Source organism: Salmo trutta, chromosome 26 (assembly GCF_901001165.1).
Source record: "Salmo trutta chromosome 26, fSalTru1.1, whole genome shotgun sequence".
Lineage (NCBI taxonomy): Eukaryota > Metazoa > Chordata > Actinopteri > Salmoniformes > Salmonidae > Salmo > Salmo trutta.
In genome coordinates this window covers 14,882,309-14,903,756 of record NC_042982.1, presented here as the reverse complement: position 1 = coordinate 14,903,756, position 21,448 = coordinate 14,882,309, and the positions used below count along the sequence as shown (strand labels likewise).

The 21,448-nt window shown below is 42.8% G+C and overlaps 1 protein-coding gene and 1 long non-coding RNA gene across 6 annotated transcripts in view; one reads left to right on the top strand and one right to left on the bottom strand.

Annotated features, from left to right (window-relative positions):
• agfg1a (ArfGAP with FG repeats 1a) overlaps positions 1-21,448 on the top strand; it is a 45,063-nt gene that overhangs the window by 15,858 nt on the left and 7,757 nt on the right. For 2 of the 5 annotated variants that reach the window (XM_029714919.1, XM_029714920.1), the window contains exons 3-9: positions 1,101-1,216; positions 1,947-2,109; positions 4,472-4,655; positions 6,762-6,872; positions 7,715-7,801; positions 12,928-13,117; positions 13,441-13,520. In XM_029714919.1, the coding sequence (XP_029570779.1) occupies positions 1,101-1,216; positions 1,947-2,109; positions 4,472-4,655; positions 6,762-6,872; positions 7,715-7,801; positions 12,928-13,117; positions 13,441-13,520 (931 nt within the window). The remainder of the gene's footprint in view (positions 1-1,100; positions 1,217-1,946; positions 2,110-4,471; positions 4,656-6,761; positions 6,873-7,714; positions 7,802-12,927; positions 13,118-13,440; positions 13,521-21,448) is intronic. The other 3 variants (XM_029714921.1, XM_029714922.1, XM_029714923.1) reach the window with 3 other exon arrangements.
• On the bottom strand, positions 13,741-14,902 carry LOC115163224 (uncharacterized). The gene is made up of 2 exons (XR_003869704.1): positions 14,274-14,902; positions 13,741-14,086 (listed from the first exon to the last, which is right to left on the bottom strand). It is a non-coding gene; the product is annotated as an uncharacterized LOC115163224 (long non-coding RNA).

The window sequence follows — 21,448 nt, the reverse complement described above, 5'->3', positions numbered from 1 at the left end:
CTCTTTCTGACTTCTATGCCCATTGTGGTGGCCAGGCACACAAACAGATCTGGGACCAGGCTAGTAGCCTATGTTTCTATTCAACTTCCATTGTCCTACAAGCTAGGCCACCTTTATCTCCACCTCTTAAATCTATTCACATTAGTCTAAGGAGCGCTGGTTGGCTGACTCCTTGCCCTCAATGCAATGAAAAGTATTCTAACCCCAGATCATGGAATTCCTTACTTTGTGTTCCAGAATCCTATATGGTCGGCCTCATCTTTGCCCCTTTTGGTTTTGGGTGACATTCCCCAGATATTTCCCCTAATCCTGTAAAGTGGGATTTGTGTGTTTGCTGAGAATAGTGTGGTGGCATGCTGACTGGGTGGCCACGGCACAACAGACACAGAGCAGCTCTTTCAGGAGATGGTGCTCTGATGCTCTCTCATGCGTTCCACACGTTGGTCCTGACGCACGTGTACACGCGCACACACACACACTTTAATCTGCTAAGGATTTCAAATTGGAGTAATGCGCTTCTGCTTGATGATATGGGTGGTAGTGGTACAAAATCGAGCCTGTCCTTGTTGCTGTTCTGCATGCTATGTGTGTCAGGTGCTTTATGTGAGAAGAATATTCTAGGCCTATTGGAAACACCGACAAGCCTTGGAGGACGTGTTATCTTCAGCCTTGACTTTACTGTCTGCTGCTGTCTGTCCTCTTTTTATATAGTGTGTGCCTGTCTGTGTCTCTTTCTCTCACTCTCTGTCTCCTTTGTCTGTCCGTCTGTCTGTCTGTTTCATTATGTATTCTGTTTGTCTGCTTCTAATTGTAAAATCCTAGGTGTCTGTGTGTACTGTAACGTCTCTTAGCACTTGGCAAGTTGGTTGTAGATCTCTCCATTTCCGGGCTCCCAAGAGTGTTCCTAACTGTGCTACATTCTGCTGCTGTCTTTGCCTGGAGGTGTTGAAGGGTTTTCTCTCTTCATGTTTGTCTTTTTCCTCTAAAGGTGATGAACCACATCTTCTGATTTGCCTGTGACTTTTATTCACCTTACATTTTTCACCAAACACGTTTTTCTGCTGTTTCTGTCCATCCCCTCTCTTGTCTGTCTTCACTAGTCATGCAAACAGATATGGCTGGGGCTTTATGACGACAGAACGGCCTCCATACCGGACTTCAGAGAACCCCAGAAAGTCAAGGAGTTCCTTCAGGAGAAATACGAGAAGAAGAGATGGTGAGTGGCTGCTGTAGAGTAGAGTCCATAGGGCTCTGGCCAAAAGGAGTGCACTAAAAACGGAATAGGGCGCCATTTGGGGCACCTCACTTCACTGCATGAGGAAGCCCTGGAGACTGGCAGCTCACTGCAGTTGGCCCTCAAGCAGCAAGGCACTTTGCATCAGTAACAACCCATGTGTATTTAGTGGATGATATCTAAACCGTCATACCAGTCGGCATTGCAGGACAAGAAAGCAAGAAAGAGGGTAACGGCAAAAGCAAGCCAGCCCAACGGTATGCGTTGCTATGGTGATGGTGATTTCAGTAAGCAAAGTGCAAATCAACATCCGGTAGAAAACAACGCTATGACAGATGGCAAAAGTTGAAATATTTGAACTCTTGCGGCAAGTCCGGTCTACAATGGCGGCTGACGGCATTTCCCATTGTGCTCTCATTGAAAACAATGACATCCGGTTTTCCGTCTACCTCGTACCATCTAAACGCAGCATAAATTTTCTCACAGGAGCAGCCAACAGTAAACAGACATTTTCTGTTTTAATGTTCAGGAGCTGTATGCACAAAGAGTAGGAGTGCTGATCTAGGATCAGGTCCCCCCCGTCCATGTAATCTGATTCATTATGATCCTAGATCAGCACTCTTACTCTGAGATGCTGGGTTATAGGAGTCCATTTGAATTGAATCCTGTGTTGCTGTGTAACCAATTGAACACCTTTTGTTGTTATGATTAGGTTTGTTCCCCCAGAGCAGGCCAAAGTGGTGGCTTCGGTCCACGCCTCAATCTCAGGCTCATCAGCCAGCAGCACCAGCAGCACCCCCGAAGTCCGACCCCTCAAAACACTGCTGGGGGAGTCCGCCCCCACCCTGCACCTCAACAAGCACACACCCAGTCAGGTAAGACACACACACACACTGGTTACTCAGCTGGCTGATAACGGGCCATACAACGTTTTCCATAACCAAATCAAATGTTATTCCTCACATATACATATTGAGCAGATGTTATTGTGGGTGTAGCGAAATCCTTGTGTTCCTAGCTCCAACAGTGCAGTAATATCTAACCATTCACAACAATACACACACATCTAAAAGTAAAGGAATGGAATTAAGAAACATATAAATATTAGGAGTCTGGAGTGTGTGTGTGTGTGATGTATAGACAGTGTGTGGATAGAATATTTAGTATATCTGTAGAATACGTAGGATAGTGTGTGTGTATATATACAGCAATAGTTGAGTAGGATGGCATTATATATACACTACCAGTCAAAAGATTGGACCCACCTACTCATTCAAGGGTTTTTCTTTATTTTTACTATTTTCTACATTGTAGAATAATAGTGAAGACATCAAAACTATGAAAAAACACATGGAATCATGTACTAATCAAAAAAGTGTTAATCAAATAAAAATATATTTTAGATTCTTCAAAGTAGCCTCCCTTTGCATTGATGACAGCTTTGCACACTCTTGGCATTCTCTCAACCAGTTTCATGAGGTAGTCACCTGGAATGCATTTCAATTAACAGGTGTGCCTTGTTAAAAGTTAACTTGTGGAATTTCTTTACTTCTTACTGTGTTTAAGCCAATCAGTTGTGTTGTGACAAGGTAGGGGTGGTATACAGAAGATGGCCCTATTTGGTAAAAGACCAAGTCCATATTATGGCAAAAACAGCTCAAATAAGCAAACAGAAATGACAGTCCATAATTACTTTAAGACATGAAGGTCAGTCAATCCAAAAAATGTCAAGAACTTTAAAGTTCTTCAAGTCCAGTTGCAAAAACCATCAAGCACTATGATGAAACTGTCTCTCATGAGGACCGCCACAGGAAAGGAAGACCCAGGGTTACCTCTGCTGCAGAGGATAAGTTCATTAGAGTCACCAGCCTCAGAAATTGCAGCCCACAGAGTTCTAGTAGCAGACACATCTCAACATCAACTGTTCAGAGGAGACTGCTTGAATCAGGCCTTCATGGTCGAATTGCTGCAAAGAAACCACTACTAAAGGACACCAATAAGAAGAAGAGACTTGCTTGGGCCAAGAAACACGAGCAATGGACATTAGACCGGTGGAATTCTGTCCTTTGGTCTGATGAGGTTTCAACCGCCGTGTCTTTGTGAGATGCAGAGTAGGTGAACAGATAATCTCCACGTGTAGTTCCCACAGTGAAGCATGGAGGAGGAAGTGTGATGGTGTGGGGGTGCTTTGCTGGTGACACTGTCTGTGATTTATTTAGAATTGAAGGCACACTTAACCAGCATGGTTACCACAGCATTCTGCAGCGATACATCATCCCATCTGGTTTGCGCTTAGTGGGAGTATCATTTGTTTTTCAACAGGACAATGACCCAACACACCTCCAGGCTGTGTAAGAGCTATTTAACCAAGCAGGAGAGTGATGGAGTGCTGCATCGGATGACCTGGCCTCCACAATCACCCGACCTCAACCCAATTGAGATGGTTTGGGATGAGTTGGACCACAGAGTGAAGGAATAGCAGCCAACAGGTGCTCAGCATATGTGGGGACTCCTTCAAGACTGTTGGAAAAGCATTCCAGGTGAAGCTGGTTGAGAGAATGCCAAGAATGTGCAAAGCTGTCATCAAGGCAAAGGGTGGCTACTTTGAAGAATCTAAAATATATTTTGATTTGTTTAACACTTTTGGTATTATATGATTCCATATGTGTTATTTCATAGTTTTGATGTCTTGACTATTATTCTACGATGTAGAAAATAGTCAAAATAAAGAAAAACCCTTGAATGAGTAGGTGTCCAAACTTTTGACTGGTACTGTATATGAAATGAGTAAAACAGTATGTAAACATAATTAAAGTGACCAGTGATTCCTTGTCTATGTACATAGGGCAGCAGCTTCTTAAGGTGCAGGGTTGAGTAACCAGGTGGTGGCTGGCTAGTGACAGTGACTAAGTTCAGGGCAGGTTTCTGGGTGGAGGCTGGCTAGTGATGGCTATTTATGTCTGGTGGCCTTGAGATAGAAGCTGTTTCTGGTCAGGTCATGTGTTCTGGAAACCCTTCTGGCTCTAGTAGTATAAACATATATCTTTGTGAGATGCTTTCAACAAGATAACCAGTGTGAACTTCAGATATCTCTGTGAGGTAACAGTCATGTTTAGCACAAAATGCAGTGAAACAGGGAAGTTCCATCTGAACTTCTGTCCAATAAGAAATGCGTGTTTTTGTATTCTGTTTGCTATGTCATGCCCTAACGAACACAGCCCTGTTGTGTCTCTGCAGTCTCCGGTGGGGAGTCGTGCGGCCCAGGCCCTCCAGCTGAGCCAGCAGCAGCAGTTCCACGATAAGAAGTTTGACCTCCTCAGCGACCTGGGCGGAGACATTTTCGCCGCTCCGTCCCACTCGCAGACGGCAGCAGGCTTGGCAGCCAACTTTGCCAACTTTGCACATTTCAACAGCCACCCAGGTAAGCAGGAGGAGTGTGATGAGCTGCACCGGTCCCTGGAGCCGTCACTACACCTTGAGTCAGAAAAACACCAGGCACGGTGGTTACATCTACTACGTAGTGGATAGACTTAAATGGTCAATGATACTTATACTCAATGATACACTTATACTTATGGAATTATAAAAAGTAATTTTCCTGAAAAATATTTGGTTGCTTTCTTCAGCTGTCCAAAAGTGTTTCATGGTAGTGGAAGAAGAGTTAGAGACATTATCGTTTCCTTAATTTCAAGAGTATTGGCCATGACTTTTTCTTACTACTCCTTGACAGGACCCCCCCTATTGTCCATCACACTGGTCTATGTAAAGCACCGCCAGACACTATAGAATTCTAACAGGGCTATGGGCCGTCAGTCTCCATGGTTACTCATGAGGCTAGTGTAAAGCTGTTAGCGTGTGTTTGCTCAGAGGATAATGTTTTTTCATCCTCAAAGAGCCATAAAGTTCTAACTTAATGTAGTGTGGGCAGAGAGGCAGCACCAAGTAAGCACACATGAGGCTGAAAGACACACACACACACACACACACACACACACACACACACACACACTCACTCAAAAAAGGCACATTACAATTTGATACTTAAAATAGGATTTTTTTTTAATACATAAAGTGGACAATAACCTACACCCTTATCAAAAGTACTATACCTAGCAATCCTTTCTTATCTTTCTACTACTTCAACAATAAATCAGAGATTCACAGGAAGCCCATCTGTGCAGCTAACTCCCCCAGATGGCTTTCATCACTTATCAGAAAGAGTTGTAGAACTCCATCCTCGTGGAACTCCATCCTCGTGGAACTCCATCCTCGTAGAACTCCATCCTCGTAGAACTCCATCCTCGTAGAACTCCATCCTCGTAGAACTCCATCCTCGTAGAACTCCATCCTCGTAGAACTCCATCCTCGTAGAACTCCATGTTTCTCCTGCTCAGGCTGGTGCTGGTTGTGGTAGCCGGGACTGGGACTTCCAGTACCACTCACAATGCCAGATCTCTGAGTAACTCAGAGGCCTGACCTAAAGTTGCAATAAAACCAATTCTATATATATATATATATATATATATATATATATATATATATATATCTACATGGAATTTGAGAAATACACAATAATAAGCCAAATCAAAACTTAAATTGACCAAATTATGGTAAGAATACAGTATTTGATGCTTCCCATTGTTGATGTCATTTCAAATTCTTGCAGGAAGATATTGATGTCTCTGTGCCATCCATGGTACGGACTGGTGAAATCGCTGGGTGTTGGAAGTTCGTTAAAAAAAAGTATAATCCTAGATGGCAGAAGCAAGTCGCACGACTGAGTTCCAAGTCAACATTGGTGCCAGTCAACCAAACATCCTAAATTCTACTGAAGTTGCCCTTTAAAATTGTGATATCATTATATTCAAATGTAATTGTATTCTTATGAATAGAATCACCATGGCAAATAAGTAAAATGGGTTTCAAATCAACACTGTTACTTTTACCAATCAAAAGTTCTAAATTCTACCACAGAGATCCTATTAAATGACTCATTCTATGCATTCTACCAACTTTGCTTTAGTTGATGTTGTATTTTTATCATTCTGAATTGCCATGACCATGAGAAAGCATGAAATGAATAGATGTGCTAGAATTAAAATGGGTTTTACATTGAACCCAGACAGCGACACACACACACTAGAAGGGAACATGAGCTTAGGTTCAGGGCGGTGCCCTATAGGAGAAGGTGGACCTGTCATCATCACATCCGTTTTTGGTTTGTCATTGTCATCTGGTGCCAGTCTGTCATTAGCTCCATCTAGTTTAGTTCCATATCTCTCAATGTGTCATTTCTGTCGGATCATCCAAAATGGCACCCTATACCCTATTTAGTGCACTACTTTAGACCAGGGTGCTCTGGTCAAAAGCAGTGCGCTATAGGAAGAGGGTGCCATTTGGGATGCAAGCATGTGTCATATGACCATTAATCATCTCATTCATTGTGTCCTGTTTTGTTTGTCCTTTTTTAAAATTTATTATTATTATTTTTTTATTATGTGTGTTTGACCCTCCTACAAACCTCCAGCTGCTCAGAACGCAAACGCAGACTTTGCTAACTTTGATGCGTTTGGGAGCGCGGGTCCATCGGGTGCTTTCCCCTCGGCACCCCAAGCCCCCTTCCAGACCTCACATACAGGTAGAGCATGCTCCATTCACCTGTCGTGACCTGTTTATATCTCGCACACACTTTCTCTCTCTGTTACACGCTCACATCAGTTCTCTCACTCCAACTTGTCATGCGTTTTGTGTCCGTTTTGTCTGTGTTGTTTATGTTAGGACACAGATCTCCATATGTGTTTGTTTGTCTATGTCACTCACTTCTCACCATCCTGGTCCATGGCTCCACTCTGCTCCATTCAGTTCTTCACTCTCATTGGCTCTGTATTTGCTAGCTGGCTGGCTGGCTGCTCAAGCCACATACACTCACTCACTGGCTAGTTTCCCCACCCACAGTCAAGGGAATTACTTTTGAATGTACCACACTGCCCTCTGTTGGAGACTAATGCCTGCAGATGACCTCTTGACTTCTACACGGTGGTGAATGGGAATGCACTGCTCTTTGGGTGCATCTCAACACTCTACAGTGGCGTCCTCTCCTTGTCGCCTTTCTTTCATCCGCACTGATCTGAAAGAATCAAACAAATGTACAGTTAGACCTCTATCTCTCATGTCTGCTTTCATCTAGCCTGTATGTTTTCCAGATCTGTGCAGATGATGAGAGGAAACCACTTTAGACTATGGAGATGCACCTCCCTTTCTCTCAAGGCTCCTCCTGCTCTCACTCACACTGACCACCACACTGCCTGGCCTCTGCTTTAACACTGACTCCATTCGCTCTGTTATGATTTCGTTTTGCTTTTGGGTGATGTTCACACACTTTCTTCCCCCTTTTGGTTTATATTTCTTTTTCTTTCCCCCCCCCCACCCTGTTTCTCTGGTACTCATTTCCCCTCCGCCCCCTCCTGTTTTGGCTGCAAGCGTTCACGTCCCTCTCATCCAGCTGCAGTGTGGGTGAGTTTGCCACCGCTGGCACTGCTCTCCCTCACCCGGGAGCAGGTGGTCACAGTAAGTTCTCTTCCTCTCACTGGGCTCAGCCTCTAGCTAACACCTAACTGCCCTTTCTCCCCTCTGTCTGTCTGATAGGCTCTAAGGGTTTTCCCATATCAATGTCTATGGTTGTTCCTATTGATGTGTGTGTGCCTGTCTGTCTGTGGATGCGTGTGTTGTATGCTCTTTGATGTTTGCTGACCTGTTCATATCTAGAAGTGCAGGGCCATTGGGGCAAACTAACATGATGTCATGCGGTCTAAACTGCAGCCAGCTATTGAAAGTAATAATTGCCCATATTTTCCTCAGCCTCTGGAATTCTTATCCTGCAGAAGGTCATTTTAAGAATGATTTGAGATTATTAATCTAAAATCTAAAGATATTTCTCCACTTATGTATTGTACTACAGTGAGGGGAAAAAAGTATTTGATCCCCTGCTGATTTTGTACGTTTGCTCACTGACAAAGAAATGATCAGTCTATAATTTTAATGGTAGGTTTATTTAAACAGTGAGAGACAGAATAACAACAACAAAATCCAGAAAAACGCATGTCAAAAATGTTATAAATTGATTTGGATTGTTTTGTTTTTTCTGTCTCTCACTGTTCAAATAAACCTACCATTAAAATTATAGACTGATCATTTCTTTGTTAGTGGGCAAACGCACAAAATCAGCATGGGATCAAATACTTTTTCCCTCACTGTAAGATCTTGTAACAGTGTAGGCAATTCGGTGATTCACTGTAGGTGTGTTAATTTGTCAGACAGGAGAGTAGACAGGATTTCTTATTCCATAGCAACAGTCAGGTTTACCCTCAAACCACTCATTGAAGTGACGCTCCTTCTCTTCCTTTACTTCAACTCTCTCACGCCGTTTCGTCAGACAGTGACCAGCCTCTGTGCCTAACTAACCCTCGGGTAAGATGATTGTTAAGAAAGGCTACGATCATCCTACAAACACACTTGAAGCCACCGTGTGGCTCTTGGTACAGTCAGACTAAGGACCATGAGTGCTGTTGGGCTCATTTCAAGTCTGACACCGTTGACTCCATTAGATCTGATAGTTATACTACTCGACAGTATAATTCAGATCCTTTCCATTGATTTCAGGTCAGATGAAGCACAGTGCTGTTGTAAATGAAAGGTGACACTGCTGTGCTCTGTTGATGCTGCCTGCCTCCAGTAGCACACAGTGTTCAATCCAGCCCCCCAGATTTACACTGCACAGTCAGGAACACACACACACCCAGGCCCCTATTGTGTGACTCCTCTCTTTCTCTCTCGCAGGTAGCACTTCCTCAGGGGAGGCCTAGCTAACGATAGCAATTTAGCAAATTTTTACCACTTCCCCAAGTCCTGTAGCACCTACTTTGGATGCTTCAGTTCCTCCTCCCAGAGCCAGAGTAACTCCTCCACCGCAGGAACGCCCAATGGGCCGGTAGGCAGAGACAGCGGCACTACTAGCGTCCCCACCGATAGATACGCAGCTCTGGCTGACCTGGATACCATCTTTAGCTCTGAAAAAAAACAGAGTAAGGTTAATCTCTCCCTGCTGCGAGCCAGCCTGCACTGTGTTTGGCAGACTTCAAGATTCGTTGAGTAGAGTGAGATTGCTATCGGGTTGGGGATGATGAGCTCATGCATGGTGTAGAATAGATCATATCCGGGTCCCATCCTTTCAGAACCAGCAGGTACAGTGGGTCCTCACTTAAAAGTTGTGTAATACCACAGCACAGCTTGCGGGATGCTGCGGAATGGTATGGCATTTTGGAGTGAATGAAGTCATAGTATTTTACTGTCAGCCATTGTTACTATTAATGCTAGTTCAACCACCAGAGGGCGTCTTTGAGGGTGTCTTTTTGAAGCTTGTTGGCGCTTGCTTACTTTTCCAAATAATGCTACAGAGGTCCATGCAGACCAGATGTTTTGATTACTATACCCTATCCGAAAGCTAGTTTTACAGATGGGTTCTCCTTCAAAATAAAACATTTTCCTAGAATAACCACAGCTCCATGCCTAGTGATGACAATCAGCAAATATCCTTTCTGTTTTTATTCTGTTGTATTCCATTATTCATATTGTAAAGGGCTGGGGAATATAAGCATGTGATGTCTGCTAAAGTTAAGTTCATTTCATTGACATGGCGCCGCCATAGCCTCAGCTTCTATAGCACAGATCAATAAATAATAAAACACACTATTCTGTTATTTAGAAATAAATTGTCTTGTTTTTAATGACCTCCCTAAACAAAATATGAATGAACTTCTTTGTGATTGTGTATATTACATTGATTTGTTAGACTGGTAGTCAACTCATCGGGTCCTGGCTATTCTACTGTTAATATGCAGATGGTGCAGCAGACCTTCATGGCGGATTGAGGATAAAATTCTCTGAAAGTTTTATGGTATTTATCTCAATGTAGGCCTACTGCTAGTGTGTAAAATACACATATTTAGGAAAAGTCAGGGACAGGTGGGTTCAAGGTTTTTATTGGAATGAAGTTATTGAATTGACATGGCACTGTAGGCTTAGCAGTCCTGTTTACTGTAGCTGTCTTAACGTATCTTACTTATTGGCATAAAGGCCTACTTCAATATATATCTATCAATCATCCATACATTAGTGCATGTCATCACACAGCATGCAAGTCATCCATGTCTTTAAATACAGTCAAGCTTTTTAGTTATAAAATGAAATAACAAAGGGAGCCTTGAATAATTAAACAATGAATAAACCGCAACACGCTGGCTTAAGCGATTGGATTCACGAATGCATTTGACTGTTTTTAATCTTGGCTGTACTAAAGACTTTAACCTTTTTTGTTAGAACAGGCTATATGGGATTGATAAATGTGTTTGTAAATGATTAATTATTGTATTTGTTGTGCTGTTTATACTGTTATAAATTTAGCTTAATTAAATTGATAAATATTATGGTGTTTCTATTCCAAGAAAAAATTTAAATGCATTTTACATTAGCCTATGTAGGTCTCAGGGTTTCCGTTAGGATAATGTGTCGCTGTACAAGGTGACTGGTCGGGAGTAGGCCTAGGCTACTAAGTGACTGCGAGTGAAGAGCAAAATAATCCTAACATTCTCACAGTCTATTGTTGGGAAAACTCTGGGGAAGGGTTCCAAAACTTTTCTGCAGCGTTGAAGGTCCTCAAGAACACAGTGGCTTCCATCATTCTTAAAGGGAAGAAGTTTGGAACCACCAACACTCTTCCTAGAGCTGGCCTCCCGGACAAACTGAGCAAATGGGGGAGAAGGGCCTTGTTCAGGGAGGTGACCAAGAACCCGATGGTCACTGACAGTGCTCCAGAGTTCCTCTGTGGAGATGGGAAAAACTTCCAGAAAGACAGCCATCTCTGCAGCGCTCCACCAATCAGGCCTTTATGGTAGAGTGGCCAGACGGAAGCCACTCCTCAGTAAAAGACACATGGCAGCCCGATTGGAGTTTGCCAAAAGTCACTTAAAGAACTCTCAGACCATGAGAAACAAGATTATCTGGTCTGATGAAACCATGATTTGAACTCTTTGGCCTGAATGCCAAGCGTTATGTCTGGAGGAAAGCAGGCCCCGCTCATCATCTTGGCCAATATCATCCTGACGGTGAAGCATGGTGGTGACAACATCATGCTGTGGGGATGTTTTTCAGTGGCAGGAACTGGGAGACTAGTCAGGGTCGAGGCAAAGATTACCAGATCCTTTACGAAAACCTGCTTCGGGACAAGTCTCTGAATGTCCTTGAGTGGCCCAGCCAGAGCCCGTACTTGAACCCGATTGCACATCTCTGGCGAGACCTGAAAATAGCTGTGCAGCGACGCTCCCCATCCAACCTGACAGAGCTTGAGTGGATCTGCAGAGAAGAATGGAAGAAACTCCCCAAATACTGGTGTGCTTTGTAGCTTCATACCCAAGAAGACTCGCTTTAATTGCTGCCAAAGGTTCTTCAACAAAGTACTTACTAAAGGGTCTGAATACTTATGTAAATGTGATATTTCAGATTTTTGTTTTGTCATTATGGGGTATTGTGTATAGATTGAGGGGGAAAAAAACAATTTAATCTATTTTAGAATAAAGCTGTAACAAAACAAATTGTGGAAAAAGTCAAAGGGTCTGAATACTTTCTGAATGCACTGTATGGTAGCTCCCTAAATGTCAACCTGCGAAACCAGTAGTCATTTGACATTATTTCGAGATATACAAGAGAGACCTTTGCGAGATTAAGACATAAGTGTAAATCTGCGGCCGTATGTATCAAGCATTTCGGAGTAGGAGTGCTGATCTAGGATCACGTCTCCCCTGTCCATTTAATCCCATTCATTGTGTTCTAAAAGGCAAAACTGATCCTAAATCGCAACTCCTTCTCTGAGACACTTAATACATACTGCCCCAGGTGCTCATAAAACCCTGTTGTTAGAATCAGGCTTTCTGGTATTCCAACACTTTTGCGCCCCATCTGGTCAGTCATACCATCTCACTGTCTGGTCCTAATGTCAGCTCACCTGTCACCTGAATTGCTATGGTTACCTCTGTCTGAAAAACCTTTTCTTAGCACTGGGGTATCTTGTTTTGGAAAACAATAATTCTACTAGTTGACTACACTTTGCACAGAAACAGAGGTGAAGTGAGGGTGGGAACACCTCTCGTAAAACCTGCAGCCTGACGAGGAAGTCTGAGTAAAAGCATGAGTAGGTGTTTTTAGAGTCTTCATTTTAGTGGACCCCAGCAGAACAGAATCCCAAAGGTATAGAGTCAGGGTAAGGGAGAGTGGGAATCGTCACACATCGTTTCCTCTGTGTGGAAAAACCTTTCTTAGCACTGGGGTATCTTAGAGCTTTGATATCTATTCTGTCCTGACCTGCACCTTGAGGACTATGGTCCAGTCGCTTCCAGCATTCCATTTCTGACTTCTAGATCACATATGTTCGTTCATACAGCTACAATAACTAGATCACAGCTTGCTGTGAAGATGGTGACGTTGCTTGAGTGTGGAGCTGTCTGGATTGTGGCCCTCGAGGAGCAGGTCTCCTTTGTGTTGGCATGATGTGTTGCTCTCGCTGCCGTTGGTGGGAGACGAATGGAGTTACTAGTACCCTCCTGGCCTCCCTGTGTTGTGAACCAGCCTGTGTGTTTTTTCAGGAGGTAGTGTCCCTAGCGGGGTTCTAGGCTCTCTCCCCCCGGTGGCGTCGGCAGGACTGCGTCACCCCCAGAGTCAGCTGACGGGTACGTCGGCGGCAGACCGCTACGCCGCGCTGGCCGAGCTGGACACCGTGTTCGGCTCGTCGGCCCCTGCCACCAGCGTCTACAACACCATCAGCACTTCTCAAGGGTACGAGAACACACCATCAGATGAATTCACCCTCTTCCCATTACCCTGTAGTTTATGCCTTGTTCTTTCTGTCTGTCTCTCTTATATTCACATCTTTCTAAATATATAAGGCAACTTTCTTGTTACCAACAAGTAGATCTATTTTTCAAAATGATACTCAGCCCTCTCACCTCTCTCTTGTTGCACCCCAAATCGCACCCTATTCTCTAAAAGTGCACTGCTTTTAGCACCACTGCTAGGGACCATGTAGGTATTTGGGACGCAGCCTCTGTCACGGTGAGTCCATGGGGTCACTCTAACGCCGGTGTTGTGTTGTGTCCCAGGGGGATGTTTGGCCCTGTGACAGGAGTCTCGTCAGCCCAGGCACAACAATGTATGTCCAGCATGCCCCAGGGTTTTGGAGGTGAGTGACATCACTCCATGTGTGTTTTTCCATCCCTACCCTTTCCCCTTCAGTGTGCACTACACTAGTTCACTCAACCCTTGGGTTTAAAAATATTGGATAGGTGTAAGCGTGGACGACAGGGAGTTTCATTCATATTTCACTCACTATCTTGCGTCCATTACTTTTCAATCTGAGGGGGAGTGAACTGTCATGGAAATTCATCACTGAGGACTCCAAGTCAAAGTAAATGAAGAAATCTTTATTGATTACACTTGTAAAACCATTGCAGTAGAAAGGTTTACCTTAAGACCTTCGCTTCATACAGTTAGACACAGGCTTCATTACACAATTTGATTTATGTAAGTTCTCCAATGTTATCACACGCACACAAGGACAAATAGTCCCAACATAGCCCATTTTGCAAGGTTCACAGACTATGATCCAAACATAGTTGACAGCCAAGCTGTCACCTCCCACTCGCTATTTTCATTGCCAGAGTAGCTTCTAGCGGTTTCTGATAATGACATTTCAGCTGGAGCTTTTGACTTTCTCTTCCTCCTTCAGGTTCCTAAGACAGCAAAAGACTTGAAAATAAAAAGACAACACAAAATATGACAAGTATTAGTAATGCGTTAAACTAGGCGTAATCATATATGGCAAAAACCGAAGTTTGATAACATGACGATTCCCACTCTTCCTTAGCCTGACTCTATAACTTTGGGATTCTGTTCTGCTGGGGTCCACTAAAATGAAGACTCTAAAAACACCTACTCATGCTTTTACTCAGACTTCCTCGTCAGGCTGCAGGTTTTACGAGAGGTGTTCCCACGCTGTATCAACCTCACTTCGCCGCTTTTTTTTCGTGCAAAGTGCAGTCAACTAGTAGAATTGTTTTCCAAAACAAGCCCTCCCCCATCCTGAGTCTTGGATGTACAATGAATCTCCGTGGCTAGGCAGGTGGTGTTATCGTCCCAGCCCAAGTCCAGAACCTTTGTACTCCTCCACACATCTCCCGGTCTTCTAATCAGTCAGGAGAAACCTTGAAATCAGGAGGTGCACATTCCAGCAGCCTGCCGCAATCCACTGGATAATTATCCTTCTCATTCACAAAGAGCTATTTCTGAGTAATATATTCATAAGTGAATATAATGAGGGAATATAATGATTTAAATCAGTAAAGCTATAAGACAGTGTTATAGGGCGATAGTTCACATTAGCTCTATCATGTGACTCCTATCTCACCCTTATGGAAACATTCTGTCTGAGACATGCCCCCTTTTGTACTTTGCCTCCGGCCACACATACATTTGCACATAGATCATTCCATCTACACTATAACACATTAATTACTACTGCTAGGCCACTTATATAGTTATAAACATACTAGAACTTGCTCAAGTCAATTAGTCAGTTTCCAACAGTGCCTCATCTGGAACAATGATCAGTCACATGTTCCAGGCCACCTAGAATAAATATTGACTTGAACAGGAAGAGAGAGAATACATGTGTAATCATTTCACACCACCCTTGATGAGAATGAGATTGGGGCATGGACCACAAAGCCCCTATTATCAATGTCCCAATTATGTTTAGCCCAAGCTACAATCTAGTGGGTTTTCTGATAACCTCCCTCTTGGAGGACACAAAGGTTTCCCTGAGAGGAACACTCCCTTGACTCACTAGATTCTTACAAATATTGAATTTGTTTCAGAAACCACCTGCAGGATGAGCAGTGCACCCTCCCCTCACTTTGTGCTCCCCTCACAGTTTAGGGGCAGCTCTCTCTCTCTCTCTCTCTCTCTCTCTCTCTCCTTTCCAAATTATAATTAGAACTATTTATCAATTATCCAGCTCGTTCTTCACATTGAGTCTGTCACTCGAATTTAAGACCCTCAATTTAGCACACACAGACACTGGCAGAATGTACATTTACAGGCGGTGATATGACATACCGTAATTTCTGGACTATTAAGTGCACCTGAATATAAGCCGCACCCACTGAATGAAAAAAATAAATACATTTTGAACATAAGCCGCACATGTCTATAAGCCGCAGGTGCCTCCCGGTACATTGAAACAAATTAACTTTACACAGGCTTTAACGAAACACGGCTTGTAACAAAAATAAATGGGCTTTAACGAAACACTGCTTGTAACAGAAAATAATGCAAATAGTCCGGATAGCCATATGATTACCTGTTCAGGAGTCTTATGGCTTGGGGGTAAAAACTGTTGAGAAGCCTTTTTGTCCTTGACTTGGCATGCGGTAGTAGAGAGAACAGTCTCTGACTGGGGTGGCTGGGGTCTTTGACAATTTTTAGGGCCTTCCTCTGACACCGCCTGGTGTAGAGGTCCTGGATGGCAGGCAGCTTAGCCCCAGTGATGTACTGGGCCGTACGCACTACCCTCTGTAGTGCCTTGCGGTCAGAGGCCGAGCAATTGCCGTACCAGGCAGCGATGCAACCAGTCAGGATGCTCTCGATGTTGCCGCTGTAGAACCTTTTGAGGATCTCAGGACCCATGCCAAATCTTTTTAGTTTCCTGAGCGGGAATAGGCTTTGCCGTGCCCTCTTCACGACTGTCTTGGTGTGTTTGGACCATTCTAGTTTGTTGTTGATGTGGACACCAAGGAACTTGAAACTCTCAACCTGCTCCAATACAGCCCCGTTGATGAGAATGGTGTTTAGTCCCAGGATCCTTAGCTTAGTGATGAGCTTTGAGGGTACTATGGTGTTGAACGCTGAGCTGTAGTCAATGAATAGCATTTTCACATAAGTGTTCCTTTTGTCCAGGTGAGAAAGTGCAGTGTGGAGTGCAATAGAGAGTGCATCATCTGTGGATCTGTTTAGGCGGTATGCAAATTGAAGTGGGTCTAGGGTTTCTGGGATAAGGGTGTTGTGAGCCATTACCAACCTTTCAAAGCACTTCATGGCTACGGACGTGAGTGCTACGGGTCTGTAGTCATTTAGACAGGTTGCCTTATATTGGCAACCTCACCGCAGAATTACAGGGTCAGGGAGTTAGAGGACTAACCCTTAGGGAGAAATCCCGAACATACAGCAGACCCAATCTGGTGAGATTTGTATTGAAGCAAGACAAAAACAAACATAACAGCAGCAATACACTTCTTCATATTTACCAGCATTTACATATTATACTTAAATCTCACCCAATGTATCTAGCCTTTCTGGCGAGGGTTATCAGGCCTCACCAGAAAGTCAGAACAGAGGTCATTCAACACCATTAAGTGAGTCTGTTCTCATTGAGACTGTTCTTTTCCTTTTCTTCCCCTGTACTTCAGACTCAATTATTTAAAGACATTACAAACATTCTGTGTACCAGGTTTACATTGGGTTTTTCAAAACATTTCTTATCAGGAGAACTCGCATGTCTGCAACTAGAAGTTGGACAATAGATACTTCAGAAAATGTCATTTGTGTGGCGTTTAAGGTGCATGCTTTCTAACCCATGAAGAACCCACTAAAACTAAATAAAAAGACCCCACACAATAAATCAGATACTGTAGGTTGTGTGTGTGTGTGTGTGTGTGTGTGGTAACACAGAAAAATCAAACAAATGGCCAGGCCTCACTTAATTGGAAGCTCCCTTTACGGCTGGATCCAGGTACCTTTTATACTTTATAAAACTGCAGAATTTCACTAACTGCTCTCCCAAGACAACAGCCTCGGGAAACATTTCAAAGGGAGAGTTAAGGACACCCCATCCTCCTGGAAGATTTTCTTTTTTTTTCTCACAATGCTAAATCTTAAAAAGCAACACAGTTTTAATTACAGACAAAACAAAACAACTTCTGTTCAGCAGGACTCCACTGTCCTCCCTCCACTCATTAATCATTTGTGTTTTAATTCATCCCAAAGTTTACTGCATATAAACTCAGCAAAAAAGAAACAACCTCTCACTGTGAACTGTGTTTATTTTCAGCAAACTTAACATGTGTAAATATTTGTATGAACATAAGATTCAACAACTGAGACATAAACTGAACAAGTTCCACAGACATGTGACTAACAGAAATGGAATAATGTGTCCCTGAACAAAGGGGGGGTCAAAATCAAAAGTAACAGTCAGTATCTGGTGTGGCCACCAGCTGCATTAAATACTGCAGTGCATCTCCTCCACATGGACTGCACCAGATTTGCCAGTTCTTGCTCTGAGATGTTATCCCACTCTTCCACCAAGGCACCTGCAAGTTCCCGGACACCCTCCGATCCAACAGGTCCCAGACGTGCTCAATGGGATTGAGATCCGGGCTCTTCGCTGGCCATGGCAGAACACTGACATTCCTGTCTTGCAGGAAATCACACACAGAACGAGCAGTATGGCTGGTGGCATTGTCATCAAGCTGGAGGGTCATGTCAGGATAAGCCTGCAGGAAGGGTACCACGAGGGAGGAGGATGTCTTCCCTGTAATGCACAGCGTTGAGATTGCCTGCAATGACAACAAGCTCAGTCCGATGATGCTGACACACCACCCCAGACCATGATGGACCGTCCACCTCCAAATCGATCCAGCTACAGAGTACAGGCCTCGGTGTAACGCTCATTCCTTCGACGATAAACACGAATCCGACCATCACCCCTGGTGGGACGAAACTGCGACTCGTCAGTGAAGAGCACTTTTTGCCAGTCCTGTCTGGTCCAGCGACGGTGTGGTTGTGCCCGTAGGCGACGTTGTTACCGGTGATGTCTGGTGAGGACCTGCCTTACAACAGGCCTACAAGCCCACAGTCCAGCCTCTCTCAGCCTATTGCGGACAGTCTGAGCACTGATGGAGGGATTGTGCGTTCCTGGTGGAAGTCTGGCAGTTGTTGTTGCCATCCTGTATCTGTCCCGCAGGTGTGATGTTAGAATGTACAGATCCTGTGCAGGTGGTGTTACATGTGGTCTGCCACTGCGAGGATGATCAGCTGTTCGTCCTGTCTCCCTGTAGCGCTGTCTTAGGCGTCTTACAGTACGGACATTGCAATTTATTGCCCTGGCCACATCTGCAGTCATCATGTCTCCTTGCAGCATGCCTAAGGCACGTTCACGCAGATGAGCATGGACCCTGGGCATCTTTCTTTTTGTGTTTTTCCAGAGTCAGTAGAAAGGCCTCTTTAGTGTCCTAAGTTTTCATAACTGTGACCTTAATTGCCTACTGTCTGTATGCTGTTAGTGTTTTAACGACTGCTCCACAGGTGCATGTTCATTAATTGTTTATGGTTCATTGAACAAGCATGGGAAACAGTGTTTAAACCCTTTACAATGAAGATCTGTGAAGTTATTTGTATTTTTACGAATTATCTTTTAAAGACAGGGTCCTGAAAAAGGGACATTTACTATTACCAATCTCCGTTGGATATTCCCTATTTGCATCACAGTCATTAATGTGTACTATTTTAAGATGAATATGCACTGAATCGATACAGATCTACTTTTTGGGGGGGTCCCATTGTAATCGAAGCAGTGTTATGGGAAAAAAATTCAGCCACGGCGGCATTCCTCTCGCCACCAAGTCTAACAATTTTCTCCAGTACATGAATGGTCTCTCATTTTACCCATGATTTAGCGTAACCACCGCACTACAATGCCCTTCTTTTTCATTAACAACCTTTTTTTAAAGGTAATTGTAGGTTTGGTAAGCCCAATGCTGGTGCTTGACACACATGCTTTCTTAAACTCTAAAATAACTATTGTATCTTTAAAACTTCAAACAATTGTTAACTGGCAATGTTGTTATAAAATACAGTTGTATCTCCCTAAAAAGAAAAATCATTATTGGTCCATATCAATGTTGAATTTTGTCTTTTGTAGTTACATTCTTTCTTTTATAATACAGGGGGTTTAGATATGTATTCTTTCAAAAATTCCTCCTTCACACTAATGTTCTATTCATACAACATATTCGGTATGTTGCATAAATTGCCTACATTACTACAAATATTAATAGCTAATTATGGAAAATAAGAAACAGGATTTTTTAAATATATATATATATATAATCTTTTTTGATGGCTATATATAATACAATTCGAGGTGAGGGCGATGGAAATGCATTTGGCAGTTGATCTACTTCTGTTCTGTAAATGGCACTGTGTGCTCTTTTCCAAGGATGGATCCCAGTCTGTTCAGGGCTATGGGATACGGGGGGTCGGGGGTGGTCTGCCGGGCATTGGGATGTCAACCCAACTCGGGATGAGGAGGGCTTTTACTTAGTAGCAATGCAAACATCATGGTACAGCTATGCACACACTCAATCATCATGTTACTTTTCAATGGTACGGTTACAAACATTTATTTTGATAAATAGAATTGAAAGTTGTGTCTCATTATGGTAAGTGGTGAAATAAGTATAGCTATTTACAATTGTAATGGCTTAGCAAATAATAAGAAAAGACGATCAGTATTTACCTGGCTAAAAGAGAAGGAATATAATATCTATTGTTTACAGGAAACTCATTCAACAATTTTAGATGAATTTTTGTGGAAAAAGGACTGGGGGGACGAAATATATTTCTCCCATGGGCAAAGAAATTCAAAAGGGGTGATGGTTTTAATTAACAGTAATTTTGATCCAAATGTGCAAATTGTTGAAACAGATCATCAAGGTAGATGGATTTTAAATATGTCGTTGGACAATAAACAGATATGGCTTATTAACCTGTACAGTCCAAATGATGATGATCCAAGCTTCTTTGAAAATATATATAAGAATTGATCAACTCTACAAGCAACACTAGACTCTATTATTATGGTGAGAGATTTTAATACGGTCTTGGACCGGAAAGGAAATCACACTACAGACTATCACCCTCAGGCACTGAAGGAAATCATGAATGTCAATGATATATTGGAATTAGTGGATATATGGAGGCTTAAATATCCTGACCTAGTGAGATATACATGGTGGAGGCTTAATCAAGCTAGTCGTCTTGACTACTTTCTTATGTCATTCTCTCTGACACCAAAAGTTAGTGTTGATAGGGGACAGAATGCGGTCGGATCATCACATAATTGGCATATATATTACTCTTACAGAATTTCCACGTGGGCGAGGATATTGGACATTTTATCAAAGCCTACTAGATGATAAATTGTTTAGAACTAGGACTGAATAATTTATAACTGACTTTTTCAGACATAACATAGGTACAGCAGATCCCCTTATTGTATGGGACACTTTTAAATGTGCCTTTAGAGGCCATGCAATTCAGTACTCATCTATAAAACAAAAGCAATTTAGATCAAAAGAGTCCATATTAACAAAGGAAATTGAAGGACAAACAGTACAGTTAGATGGCAATAAAAACTGTACCATCGAGGCACAGAATAAGTTAGAGGAAAAATAAATGGAGGAACTTATTCAAGAAATATCCAGTGTAATATATTATAAAAATAAAGCGAACTGGATGGAATATGGGGAAAAATGCACCAAATTATTTTTCATTGTTCAATATAGAAATGCTACCAAAAATGTTTTACTGAAACTTGTTACAAATGATGGAGTCACGCATGATTCACCAAATTATATTTTGAAAGAGGAAGTAAAGTACTTTAAGAATGTTTTCATTTCAGTCTCCTCCATCTCCATTAACCGAAGCTAAATGTATGGATTTTTTCCCCTAATAATAATGTAAAATTAACATATGTACAGAAAGACTCAGGGGAAGGCCAAATTAAAGAGGAGGAACTTCTTGACACAATTAAAGCCTTTAAGGCTGGGAAAACTCCAGGGCTGGATGGCATACCAGTGGAAGTATACCAAACTTTTTTTGATATACTCAGAGGACCATTATTTGCATGTTTTAACCACTCCTATATAAATGGTAGATTATCGGACACGCAACAAGAAGGTCTGATATCATCATTATTACTGAAACAGGACCCAAGTGGTGTATATATAAAGGTCCAGTCCATCTAAAAAATTAGAGGCCTCTTACACTTCA